Source organism: Gordionus sp. m RMFG-2023, chromosome 2 (genome assembly GCF_954871325.1).
Source record: "Gordionus sp. m RMFG-2023 chromosome 2, tfGorSpeb1-WG-v2, whole genome shotgun sequence".
Classification (NCBI taxonomy): domain Eukaryota; kingdom Metazoa; phylum Nematomorpha; class Gordioida; order Chordodea; family Parachordodidae; genus Gordionus; species Gordionus sp. m RMFG-2023.
In genome coordinates, this window is record NC_088776.1 from 12527956 (window position 1) to 12541838 (window position 13883).

The window sequence follows — 13883 nt, forward strand, 5'->3', positions numbered from 1 at the left end:
TTTACCTTTAATATCCCACAGTGATAATTTATACAATTTTAAAAGTTACAATTTCAAAGATAATTTAAATTTAGATTTTCCTAATACAACATTTCCCTCTCTTTTAGTTTCCCCCTTCATTGTATCTATCGATCGTATCGTATGTTCAAGTTGTCACTAAGATTTTTATCCGTTTACGTCCATGTATCTTTCAGTGTTCATTACCCAGATTTAGCTAAAAAGAAATTCATTTTGTTTATATATATATTTGATAAATCTTTTTCGGTCTCAGATAATATTTCCGATTTTGTTCCTTTTGATTTTGAACTTGACCTCGAACTTGACTTTGATCTTGAACTTGATTTTGATTTCGATTTTATTTGACTTCTTCCCTCTCTAAAACTCGTCCGTCCGTTGTACGATTAGTTTGTCATTTTCGCTATTTTTTTATTGTTGCACAAGTAATTGTTGATTTGTTGTCTTGCTTTTGTCACGTTTTATCATTGGCTTGTTTTCATTACGTTGGTTTGTTATGATCGTTTCGTCTCTTTGTTATTTGTTTGATTGCTCGTTTGCCCTCCATCGTTATTATTATCATTATTATTAGTCAATCAAGAATAATTAGGAATAATAAGAATCGATCCAATAGAATATAAGAATATAAGAATCATCATAAAATGTTGATTATAGAATCGCGTTTTAGTATTGTTTAAATTTTTTATATTATAGTATTAATTTACATGTTATATTAATAATTTTGATCCATGAAGTAATTAAAATTTTATATTACGTACTTTTTTATTCTTTTTATTTTAATTTGAATTTAACTCTTTTATTCTTTAGTTTAATAAATTTTTTTATAAAAATTTCCTTAAAATCAAATTTCAAACTTTTAAAAATAAATTTTATTCTCAAAAATTTTATTCTCTCCTTCATTAAGAATTCTTTTATATGTTCAATTTTAATTTTGTCATCCTTTCTCCTAAACTATTCCTATTTCTTTTAACATTATTCCTACTTTTACACGTAATATTTTTCACTTTTTTTAAATTTTTGCATTTCCTAGAATCTTTATCAATATTAATTAAATTATTTATATTATCACATTTTTTCTCTTTTATTATTATTTTTTCAAATTTTACTATGTGATTAATATAACTATATATAAACGTTTCTACTATATCATTTTTTAATATTTTTACCGACGTAATTTCAAAATTTTTAGTTTTAATTTCTAACTTTTCTACAATTTTTGTTTTATAAATGTCCACTTTTTCTGCGTTAATTCTACAAAATTGTCTCTTGTTAAATTCATTAGTCGTTTTCCACTCTTCATACGACTTACTATTAATATCACTACGAAATAAAGAACTATATACTATTTCTACATCAATTGGCTTATCCTTCACTATTGGTTTTTTTACTTCTATTTTTACATTGATTGGTTTTTTTTACTTTACTTCATTATTTTTTATACTATTATATTTATAATTATTATCATTATTATATCGATACTTATTGTAATTGAAATTATGATTATTATTTCTATTGTTAAATCTCGCATAATTATTATATTCCTTATTATTGTAATGTCTTTCGTAACAATTTTTACACTCATAATGATTATTATAATTATTCCTATAACTTTTGGTTTGCACTTTATAATTTAAATAATTATGATGTAATTTAGGTGTTTCTTTTATCTCCTTTTCTGCCTTATAGCCAGATAAATATTTTAATATTGTCATAGTTTTCTCAAAAGTTGCATCTCTCCCTGTTGGTAACCTTATTGCTTCCATTAATACGTCCATCTCCAAATATAGACCTTCTGGAAGATTTTGAAGCAATACCTTAGCACTATTTACAATCTTATATTTTAAAAAAAATTTCTCCAATTCATTTATATATTTATTTACATCATTATCATATTTTGGATAGTCCATATTGATTAATTTTATTTTAATTTTCTTTAATTTACTTTAAGTTTTTATATTTATATGTCATATTTATTTTATATCTCTTACGTGTTTTAGAATTTATTAAATATGATCTTTAAGAATCCATTTCCATAATATTTTGTCCATGAGTTTCCACTTGTATCAATTCCATCAACCATTGATACCTAAATTTTTATTTATTTATTTTTTAGAAAAATTATAAAATAATTAATTTTTTATTCATCATACTACTTTTACCTCTGCCACCATAATAAATTATACGGAAGGCAATTATTATTTAAGTGAATTTTTATATATTTTAAGACATTTGTTTCGATAAATTTACAACTTGAAAACGAGTAACGTATTTTATTCAATATTTATTTTATTAAATAATATTACAACTAACTCTAATAATTAACAAAAAACACGACTATATATATCTATAAAAACAAATTAAACTTTAACAACCTAAAGTCATAATCACAATATACTTTAAAGTTAATGTTCAAATTTTATAACCTTTTATCTTTAATATCCCACAGTGATAATTTATACAATTTTAAAAGTTACAATTTCAAAGTTAATTTATTTAAATAATTTTCCTAATACAACAGTATCAAAGACACGTGTACGAAGAAATACCTGGGTGCATAAATTATATAACTCCCTCTGGACATTTGAATTTTCAAATCCTTTTGCTCTCTATACACAAGGCATTACGAGATGATTCAACTAATGATAGCATATGTAGAACGGTTTCAATTTTTGTGTCAACAATTTTGAAAAAATTTAGTCCCAAAAAGATTCCGATTTCAGCCTTGAAAGTCCAGTCGATATCGATGAATAATGATTTCAACATCAAAAGTTTTGCTAACGAGTTTTGGACCCAAAAAAATTCTGAAATAGTTGAGAAAGTCAAATTCGATCCCAATAACACTTTTGAGTTTAAGACAATGCTGGAAATATTAATCAAGTTATGTAATGATTTGTTAATTCATTTTTTTAAAAAAAAAAGTATTGTTATATAATATATAATATTTTTTATATTCAATATTTTTTATTTAAAAACAATTCATCAACAATATAAATGCCGTTTCTAATGGAAGTTAGGATTACGGTGATAAATTTGATGCCATAATCTTTGATTAAAACACAATTAAATGATGATTAGAAATAACCTAATATTTTATAAAATAAATGAAATTATTATTCAAATAAAATTTAAATTTATAATTATACAAAACATTATAAATAAGATATATATACTATAATAATCTTATACAATCGAGTTCATATCCATAATATAATCTCCTTTTTTATGTCAAAAAATTTAGAACTCTCAAATATGTGGGCTGTTTATATGGTTGCAAATTTGAAAGTAACCTACAATTATCCGAAGAGGTTAGTAAAATTGACAAATCATGCTTAATGATGTTATACAGCCTAAATCCCACAAAGTATATTAGATTTTTCAAGTCCCTGTCCATTAAGGATAAAATGAGCAATCAAATTGAATTTTATCACGTGTTGTTAGGCTTTTGTCTGGATAAAAAAACTAACGAAAACATGAATGCAAGTTCAAGTATGCTTCAATTTCTTTTTATACATAATGAGGATATATATTATATTTTATTTGAATTAATTTACATGATAATTTTATAAAAGTTATTAGAAAATTAAAACTGACCTGCAAAGTATATATATACATATATCTATTGTTATATAAATGTGTCTTTTGCCTAAGTTGTCCCCTCTCTTTCGTGAATATATAAATTTACAATATTCATTGTTATATAACTTAATTTATAATTCAAAATCTAAAAAAAAGGACCCGTTGTATCCCACAGTTGTGATAGCATCGAATACATAACACTTGACTGTGCTTTCGAAAATTTTATCCATAAATTGGGTAAAAATTCCAAAACCCTCATGAATCCTGAAAATTTCGTAAATATTATCAATTATCATTTTTTAAAAAAATTTTATTTGATTAAAAATACAACTTTGAAATTAATAAGAGTTTTTTTTAAAAAAAATGTAGTTCTCCTCACAACATCCACCACTTTTACATTTTACAAATTACTCTATAAACTTAATGCTAGCCATAAATTTCTCATATTTTGTAATTTTTATGGGAAATATTTATTAAGTGTATTTTAAAAGTTTACCGCAAAATTGTTTAAAATTCATAAGTTAAGTCTTTACACATGTTAAAAATCATTTCCGGTAGAACACGTAAATGTTAAAATTGAGAGATTCCTAATCTTCACGTATTTTGAATATACCTACCAAATAATTCTGATATTTAAAAAAAATTACTCTAAAAGAATTTATTTACCGATATCTTGAAATTCGTCAATTTTGTAAAAGATGAATACGAAAATATATTCAGTAGAATCGCATTATCTGGCTTCGTGACAAGTGGGCAAAATATCAATCAATTGTTAACGAAATTTACAATGATACCTCTAATGCAATTTAACGGGGATTTTAGAAAAGAGTATATAATTATTTCGTATCTCCGATATAATTGGATTTATCCAAATTATATATTACTACTTTTTATAGATTATTTATTAATTGTAATCTTTGTATTGTAGATCACACATAAGGAGTCAATCTTTTGAAGAGGATCTCGATGCCATCAAAAACTTTAGTTCCGAAGATTTAGCATCAAAATATGGGAAAAATGGAAGGCCTAAACAAATCAAGAATAGGATCAAAAGAGTTGTTGATAAATATAAGATGAAAAGTATTTTTTTAATTTATTTCATAAGTAATTCCATTTGATTTCCAAGTGCCTCTTAAATAAGCCTTTAATTAGCTAAGCCTCGAGATTTCTCTAATAGATGTCTAAACTTAGTTAGCGTTTTTAAAAATCGGTTCAAATAGAGCCGTTTAACAACTAGTTTTGGCTAAACAACCTTAGTTCGCTTATAAACTACCATAGCTATAATAGTTTACAAACTCACATTTGGTACACCCCCCCCCTCCCATTTTTAAGTATTATTTGATGACCTTTTAAATTTAATTTTTCTCTGTATTTGGTTATCTTTGTATTTTTTTCACCTATTTACTAGTTTGTAAATTATTTAGTTAGCATATTAGTTATAAGATAACTAATTGGGATTGAAATAGGTCAGTGCTAACATAATTTCCAGCAGGTTTGAAAGTGGATTTTTTTCAAAATGTACCATAAAAGTATGAAAATCCTAGGAAAAAGAATATAATTAACTTTACATGCTAAAAATTTCCAAAAATAATAAGCCGTTTAATTCAGATGAGTTTAAGTTATAAAATTTGTATTTTTATTATGATTTATTTCAGATTATAAAGTTTAGGAAAAAAATGAAAGAAGATATAAACAGGGATGTGGTCATAAATTACTTTGACCCCGTAGTGGGAAGTATTGGGGGGGGGGGGGTTAAATAATTTTTATATTTCGTCTATATTAGACCAAATTAGTTCTATACTAAACCATAAGACGAACATCACTTTTTATAAATTGCATAAAAATTTTGAATATGGTATTATTAGGAGAGGGGATAGGAGGAGGGATTTTTCCCCCTGTTGTTAAGGCCATGGATATAAAAATAATAAGAATCAAATAAGCTAAAAAAATATATATTCTTTATATTAATCATAAGTAGCAAAGCCCATAAATAGATATCTTAGACAATTTTTTTTAGCCATTTGACGCTCTATCATTATTTCTTTGTAATGATTAATTTTTAAGGTTGTTAACCGGCTCGATTTAAGCCTATTTTTAATAACGGCTAACTCAATTTTGTGGAAAAATATTACGCAAGCCTAAAGATTTTGCTCATAGGTAGCATAAAGGTTTGGACATCTATCAGCGAAATCTCGAGTAGGCAATTTGACTAAAATATTGAGTTAGCCGTTTAAAAATCGGCTTAAATCGAGATGTTTAATAACACTATTAATGTTGTTCTTATTATTTTCTATTAATTTTACATTCTTTTTTTTAAATTGATTTTTATTATAGATAAATCCGTCAAACAACCTAAGGGTAAAACTATCGAGAGTTTAATACGCGCCAGTGAACTTCAAAAAATTACTGCCTTTCATCATTTCGCTTTTCCGAACGTGAAGAAACATAATGTTACATCAAATAATACAGATACGTCAGATGATATCAGCCGAACTTCTATGCCCACATTTAAAATCAAAAATTATTTGATACCGGAAAAGTATAGGTAAAGATAAACACGATAATATTATATAATCTCTTTTAACTGGTTAATCTCGAAATCGTGCATTTAAAATATTTTCAAGTTTGTAATTAAATTGGTACATAAATGGGAAGTGGGTAAATAATCAAAATTACAATATTTCCCTCTACTATACTCTAAAACGTGGAAAATTATAGAATGTAGAGAGCTCCTAATATTCTAGCGATGTTGATAACTAAAAGAGAAATTTTTAGACATATCAAGGAAGCTAATAAAAAAATTCCACCTTCCACTTCCCTATCCCTCAAAAGGTACAATATTTTACTAGAAAAAAGAAAAGTAAATTATTAAAAGTTAATAACTTTATAAAATAGCATAATCAAAAATAAGCATTTTTATTTATAAAAAAAGTGAAATACCTAAAATTATATAAAAATATAACAATAACCTACAATTAGTGAACCTAAAGACCTTTAATAATACTCATGGGGAAAAACACCCATGATAATGCTCCCCCCTCCCGTTTTTGCCAAAATCCTGGTTATGCCTATGCGATGGTATGTCAGCATTCATCACTTAGAAAGGTTATTGGGTATCGTAAATTTTATTATTATCTCATTAACATTCTAATTATATATATATATATTTATAATGTTAAATAAAAGATCTGAAATTAAATTTAAGCAAGCAATGATGACATCGAATATAGCAAATGATTTTGACTCCAGACCTAATGAATCGAAACGTATATTACTATATTTAATATTATCAGGCGTGTACTTCGCTGGAAGGGGAGGGGAAGGGGGTAAAATTTAAAAAAAATTAATTTAGGAAACTTACAAAGTATTCATGGAAATAAAAATATGGTGTATTAAAAAATGGGGAAAAATATAATTAATAAGCATATTATAAATTTTTAATCTAAACTTCAACCCTCATTGGATTGAGCTCAATTTTAATGATTTCATTCGTGATTGTTGCCAATTCCTATGTATATTAAAAAGGGCTAACCCATTCAATCTATTTTCAGAGGCAGTAATTCTCAGTACTGTTGTTAAACGGTTCAATTTTAGCCGATTTTTAAAAACGCCGAACTCAATATTTTATCTAGAAAAATATTATCCATTTCTGAATATTTGCTCATAGGTGGCACAAATTTTTATACATCTATTAGCGAAATCTCAAGGCTTGGACAATATTACTGTTTAGAATGTTGTATTAGCCTTTTTTTTAAATCGGCTCAAATCGAGCTATTTAACAACATTTCTTCTGAGGTATGTTTTTATACTTGTTAAATAAGGAAATAACAATTTTAAAACATTATCAAACATAGTTAATATTTTAAACCATAGTTTTCACTCAGCTATGCGTCATATGTAATGTTGTTAAACGGCTCCAATTGAGCCGATTTTTAAAAACGGCTAGCTCAATATTTTATCCAGATGAATATTACGCAAGCCTGAAGATTTTGCTCGTAGATGATCCGAGGGTATACCCATATAATAGCGAAATCTCGAAGCTTAGGTAATATTTTCCTGGCCAAATTATTAAATTAGCCGTATATAAAAATCGGCTTAAAACGAGCCGTTTAACAACACTAGTCATAGGATTAACATTCTCATAATAAAAATCTAATAACTTTAATTTTTTCTCTATCAAGATTTGAAATAAGTTTGGAAGGATTCTGCGGTAATAATGTTTACAATTTGTAAGTACTGCCTGATTAATCAAGAACATTTAATTAATTTGAGTTAAAAAAGTATATAAGAGGGGGAAAGAGATTTATCTTATAGTATTCTCTAAATTAATATTGGAATGATGGGCTTTCCTTGCTGGGACTGGAGGTAGATAAATATTATATTTATAGAGCTCTGTCTTGACTCAACAATGACTTCTAATTTATGAAATTCGTCAATTACAATTTGCCTTGATTTCCCTAAGTTCTTAATGCTTTCAGCTATTCTCATAGTCTCTATCAAATCGAAGTTATTTTTTTGAAATATACTTTCATTTTGCAGTAAAAAAAGTTTCAAATGATTTGGTGGGAAATTTTAAAATGAGAGTTAAATATACCGCCAAAAAAAATTTGAAATCGATATTAATTCATAGAATAAATTAACTTATTTATTTCTGCTGTGAATGTGAAAAATAAATATAAATTGGAATATATATGCGATAAGATGTAGGAATCAGCAAATCTTTGAAAACGATCTAGCCGACATCTGAATTTTTATGGCATTGCCTCCCCTTTTTTCGCGCACGCCAATGAATATGATTTATTATTATTTATCATTATTATATTGTGTGATGAATATAAGATTTAAAAAAAATTAATTAAATTTTAGAGATTTTAAAATATACAGCAAATATATTATGGAATATTTTTATAACAATTGATTTGATTATATTTTATTTTATTACAAACAACATGTCTATAGGAAAAAATGTTAGAACTCTGGCAAATATTTTTTTAAAATTTTGAACATTATACATGAAAAATTAATTTTTTAAAAACTAAACTATAATATTTTTAAAAATTTTGAACGATTTTTATATTATTATTATTAACTCACTGGCATACATCGATACGAGTTATTATTGATATTATATTAAGGTTATGAATATGATAGCCTGAAACAATTTATTCAATTTTTTCACGAAATTTTATTTTACTTTCAATAATAATAAAGTCAGACATCATATATAAATACAAATGCCAGATCTTTTGGAAAAAGACGCTGAAGTATACGAGTATAAAAATGAGCATACTCTTCTCTAATGATAGATTGTTTAAGGTATATAAATGTAGATACCATGATACGTTCGCAAAAACTTTATAATCAGTCGTCTATTTGTGAATTACTAAGTCTTTCAAGCTATAGACTAACAGCATTTTTAACGATAAGATGACTTATGATCCTAATTTTGTTTGTTTAAAAGAGGCTTGAAAGACTCTATGGCTCATTTTTTAATATATTTTTTTAATTTCTATTAAACAAAAAAAAACATTTTCACATTCAATAAGTCCGACATTTTATAAATATTATCTTCCAATACAAAATTACAAATTAATCTTTGGTGTCCTCTAATTATAGAGTATTTTTTTAAGATTATCAAAGAATATATTAAGGGCCATCAACATATCAAATTATTACCAACTGAAATTTGGTATAAGGGTAAGTTAGAAATATCTTGTAATCTAAGTTTGTTTATCTGAAACTCAAATTCAAAAATAGACAAAGTGTGTCATAATAACAGTAACAAGATTATTAAATAACAAAATACCAGATCATTTTTTATGGGTAATAATGTTTAGTCGGCCAACATAAAGCAATTTACTAAAAATAAGCCAAAAATTTATTAAAATGCAAAATCGTAACTCGCATCACTGTCATCTTCAATCCGAACCCTAAACTTTTGGAGGATGTTGATTTCGGAAGTAAACACTATTTTGAGTTGAAATCAACAAGTGTGGTACTGTTTCTCAATAAAAGTATCTGAATCTCTCAGTCACACCTGGCATTCTAAAACAATGATTTATTTTGTATAAGAATAATATATCACCTTAATCAATTATTTTATGAATTGATAATGCACAACGCTATTTATAGCATTGCCCAAATTTTGTTATGTTACTGTAATTGTAATATTTATATTCATAACGGTTTACCTATCCCTTTTTGCTTGCATTTTTGATTTTGGTTTCATTGAGAAACATTAAATAATAAATTTTTTTAACTTTAGATCAAATATCTAAGAAAGATGTTAAAATGCAAGTTGATTATCTAAAACTATACGTCGAAGTCGATAAATTGAAAAGAGGTTTGTTATGTATGCACACACTATTTCAAAGCACCCATATCGGTACATTCCCGGAATCTGGCATGATAGCCTCAATGTTAGACTTGGTATAAACATTAAAATTGTAAATGTATGAATATTTAACTAATGGTTTGTCTATTGAATTATTTAAAAAATATGAATATATCAGAATCGGCAATGTTCTTATTCAGACAATACCTGTATTTCCTCAGCCAATACTGTAATATATTTCCGGCAAAATATCACTTTTTAAATTTAAAAGCACTCAAAAATAAGTTTTAAAGAGGTATAAAAAAATAGCGCAATTATTTATTGGACTCATTTTTTAAAAATTTTTTTATTTTGTCTGAAATATATTCCAGTTAAGAGTAGCATACCTATTCTGAACTTCAGACAATGTTGGCGTGAACTTTTGAATCATTTTTAATTTATCTATACTAGTACTACAGGTATTGCTATTTTCAATTCTAACATTACCTCTATGTAATACAAATACATTAAAATAACTCCAAGATTAGGTTATAATTATAACTTTTAATTTTACAAAAATTAATCTTTATTCCATTATAAGCATTTATCCCTATTGATTAGATATTATATAATATAATTAGTATATTTATAAGGTTATGAAGTATATTTACAGATATCTCTATGGAAAAATTGTTTTTAACCTATAAACGTGTTCATAAATGAGTTTATCATATAATTAATCTCATTTTTTTTTCTTTCTTTCTTAAAATATTGAAAGCCTAATAATAAAAATAAATCGCTAAATTATTTTTAAATTTTAATATTTAAAATATTTTTAGGAATGTCCAATGTTACATAGGGCGTGTTTCATTGTCGAATGCTGTCACTACGTCCATACCTGCAACATGGGCAGGATATTGAACTGTTTCAAAAATGAAAGCTTATTCATGGCCTCCCCTATGCCAAATAAGAAAACTTTCAAAAAGCTTAATCACACCAAGATACTATTGGGGAATCTTTTTTACAAATGGGGAGAGGTTAGAATTATAAATTATCAAATTTTTCCATGCATTTAAGCGAAAAATGATAATAAAAATATTTATTGTTTGATTAATTTTTATGGAATGAGTAAAATCTAAAAATTAGGACATCTTTTACTATTATAATCTAAAGATGGCCCATCTTATTTTACATCATTAAAAATAATTATTTAATAATTTTATTGTATAATCATGATAGGTCCTACTATTTAAGAGTTCTTATAATATTCCTGGCACTATTTATAAAAAATGAATATGTAATATCTTTAAAAAATATAAATTTTGGAGATTCTATAAAATTAATTTTTTTAAATTAAAGATTTATTTATTTCATTTGTATCTCAAAAATATTTATCCTATTTTTTTTAACCGCTGGCTGTATGAGTTAAATTTAAAAATATTTAAGAGATTTTGTCCCAACACAAAGCTTTACATATGCTCATCAGGTAGTCACACTCACACTTCCCGATTTGGGCGTAAACCTCCTGTTTTACTCTTGATTTCGACAAAATACGTTATTTATTAATTTACGCTTTCTCCCCATTTTTTAATAAAAAAATTAAAATTAGCTTAACTAAAAACTTATATTCTATTTTATATTTAAATTTACGATCAAAAGAAACCTTGTTTTTATTAAGTTTATTATTCATTAGAAAAGGAAACAAATAAAGAAAAAGAACTCATAAAAAAACATAGTTTGGCTAAACAAGGTAAACTGCAAAATGGTAGGTGAAAATGCTTTTTATATACTCTATTGATTTAGATTTAGCTGAGATTCATTTTCTTATGATATAAACCATTATAAAATTTAAATTACTATATATATCCAATATTAAAGTAATATAAATAATAAATTTCATTTTGTCTATTAATACACGGGTTAAATCTTATATAATTATATTAATAAATAAAATTAAAATATATGATTCAATAATACTCATTCCGCAAGTAAGCATTTATTGTTTTTAAATACCTTATTTAAATATATAAAATTACTATTATAAATATTTTATCATTCTAAAATCCAAACGATTAAAGTTATATCTACATATAAAAGTTAAATATAAAATAAGTTCATTAGCTGGTAAAGTAAATTGTGAATATTAAATAATACAATATTATTTTGTAATGGCATATGATATTGAATAGAATTACATTATTATTATTATTTGATCCTGATATATCTAAATATTATAATAAATTCTTTTTATAAATTCATATAATATGTCATTTGTTAGAATCATATTTATATAAATAGTTCAGAAACAATAAAAAACATTCAATCATCTTACCTTTTTTTATGGGTAATGTTATAACGTTGAACTTTATTAATTTATTTATCTATTTTATTAAATTCTTCGATTTTAGTACCTTTAATTTTAATGAGACAAATTAAAGAAAAGATAGTACAAAGCCCCAGTTAAATAAATTTGTAATGCTATTTAATGAATTGCATAAAAATCATACAGGTATTACAAACTGTACATCAAAATTAAATTAAACAATTGACATTTTATATCTAAATTTTTATTTACTTCCTTAAAAATGGAGTATCAAGAGGTATTATGATGCTAGATGTAAACATCCTTTTTAAGCTTTTAAAATTATATTTTGGATAAAATTTTAAAGATATTGAGAATGACATGATTATATGCAAAAAAAAATTTACTATCAAAATTGTTTTACATTATTAAATTTTTTATACAAGTGTTTATAATCACAGTGAAAATATTTTCTTATCATTTATTTCCCCAAGGTGCTAAATTTAATAATTAATTATTAGAGAAAATATAAACAGCAAAGTAGACCAAAATTATTTTAAAATATATTGATTTGTTTTAGTTTTGGCCTTTGTATTTAAATATAGATAACTAAGAATTAAAATTTTACCATTGTAATTATTTTTAATAAACCCATATTCGAAATCTAACAATTTTAAACCTTATTTCTATCAAATTTTTTATAAATAAAAAATGACTAAAGGTTATTATTAAGTAATAATTTTAATAAAATTTTTAAAAATATATAAAACTATAAATTAATTTAAAAAAATTTCAGATAAAAATACGCCAACTTGCGGATTGACTAATTATAGATATATGATTTTATATTTTAGTAGTGAATTTTTATTTATACGAGCGAAATCTTATTATATTCATCGTCATACGATCTCCAATTATAGTTAGTTATAAATATTTAATTTATATATGTTACAATTCCCTATATGAATTGTAATCAAATTGTCGAAGGCTCGTGGGAGAGACTTGAATTTAATGGAACCTAATTAATAAAAAAAAATATATATAAAAATTAAATAATTCGGTAAAGTCTTACGAAACCATATCTCGAAATTTATACCGCAAAAATAAGTTTCTTGAATTATAAAACCATACACTAACTTTTATTTTAAAATTTTTTCATTTATATACATTTTTTTAATGTGCAAAAAAAATTACAAGTATATTAAAAATTCATAAAAAATAATAAAAATTACAAGTATTCATAAAAAATAATTAAAATTACAAGTCTATTCAAGTTCATAAAAAAATAAATTCCTAGTCTGCATATTCAAATTAATACTTAACAATCGTCGATCACATATTCACAAACTAACAAATTATATAAAAATATAATTTATATTCAAATTAATACTTAACAATCGTCGATCACATATTCACAAAGCGAATATAACAATATATATAATATTTGTAGTAAAATTGTTTATTCTACGTTATATTTTAATGGTCTTTTTTTATAATATTATATTATCTGCAATGCATGTTTATATTTTACCACAGAACAATAAATCAAATATTTAAATTATCGATAATTGTAAAAGTTAATATATTTTCTTGTTGATTTGGTAAATTGACATATTAATTTTTGTCTTGTTAAATAATTAAACGTTCTATATACATCCTAATTGAATATCGTTTTTA

At 24.5% G+C, this 13883-nt stretch overlaps 1 protein-coding gene across 1 annotated transcript in view; it reads left to right on the forward strand.

The window, feature by feature from the left end:
• The first annotated feature begins 2758 nt into the window (after positions 1-2758).
• Positions 2759-13883, forward strand: part of LOC135924080 (protein unc-80 homolog) — a 55941-nt gene continuing 44816 nt past the window's right edge. Inside the window, exons 1-9 of the mRNA XM_065459128.1 lie at positions 2759-2892; positions 3254-3501; positions 3748-3866; positions 4247-4419; positions 4520-4671; positions 5926-6136; positions 6778-6857; positions 9857-10020; positions 10744-10941. Coding sequence (XP_065315200.1) covers positions 2759-2892; positions 3254-3501; positions 3748-3866; positions 4247-4419; positions 4520-4671; positions 5926-6136; positions 6778-6857; positions 9857-10020; positions 10744-10941 — 1479 coding nt within the window. The remainder of the gene's footprint in view (positions 2893-3253; positions 3502-3747; positions 3867-4246; positions 4420-4519; positions 4672-5925; positions 6137-6777; positions 6858-9856; positions 10021-10743; positions 10942-13883) is intronic.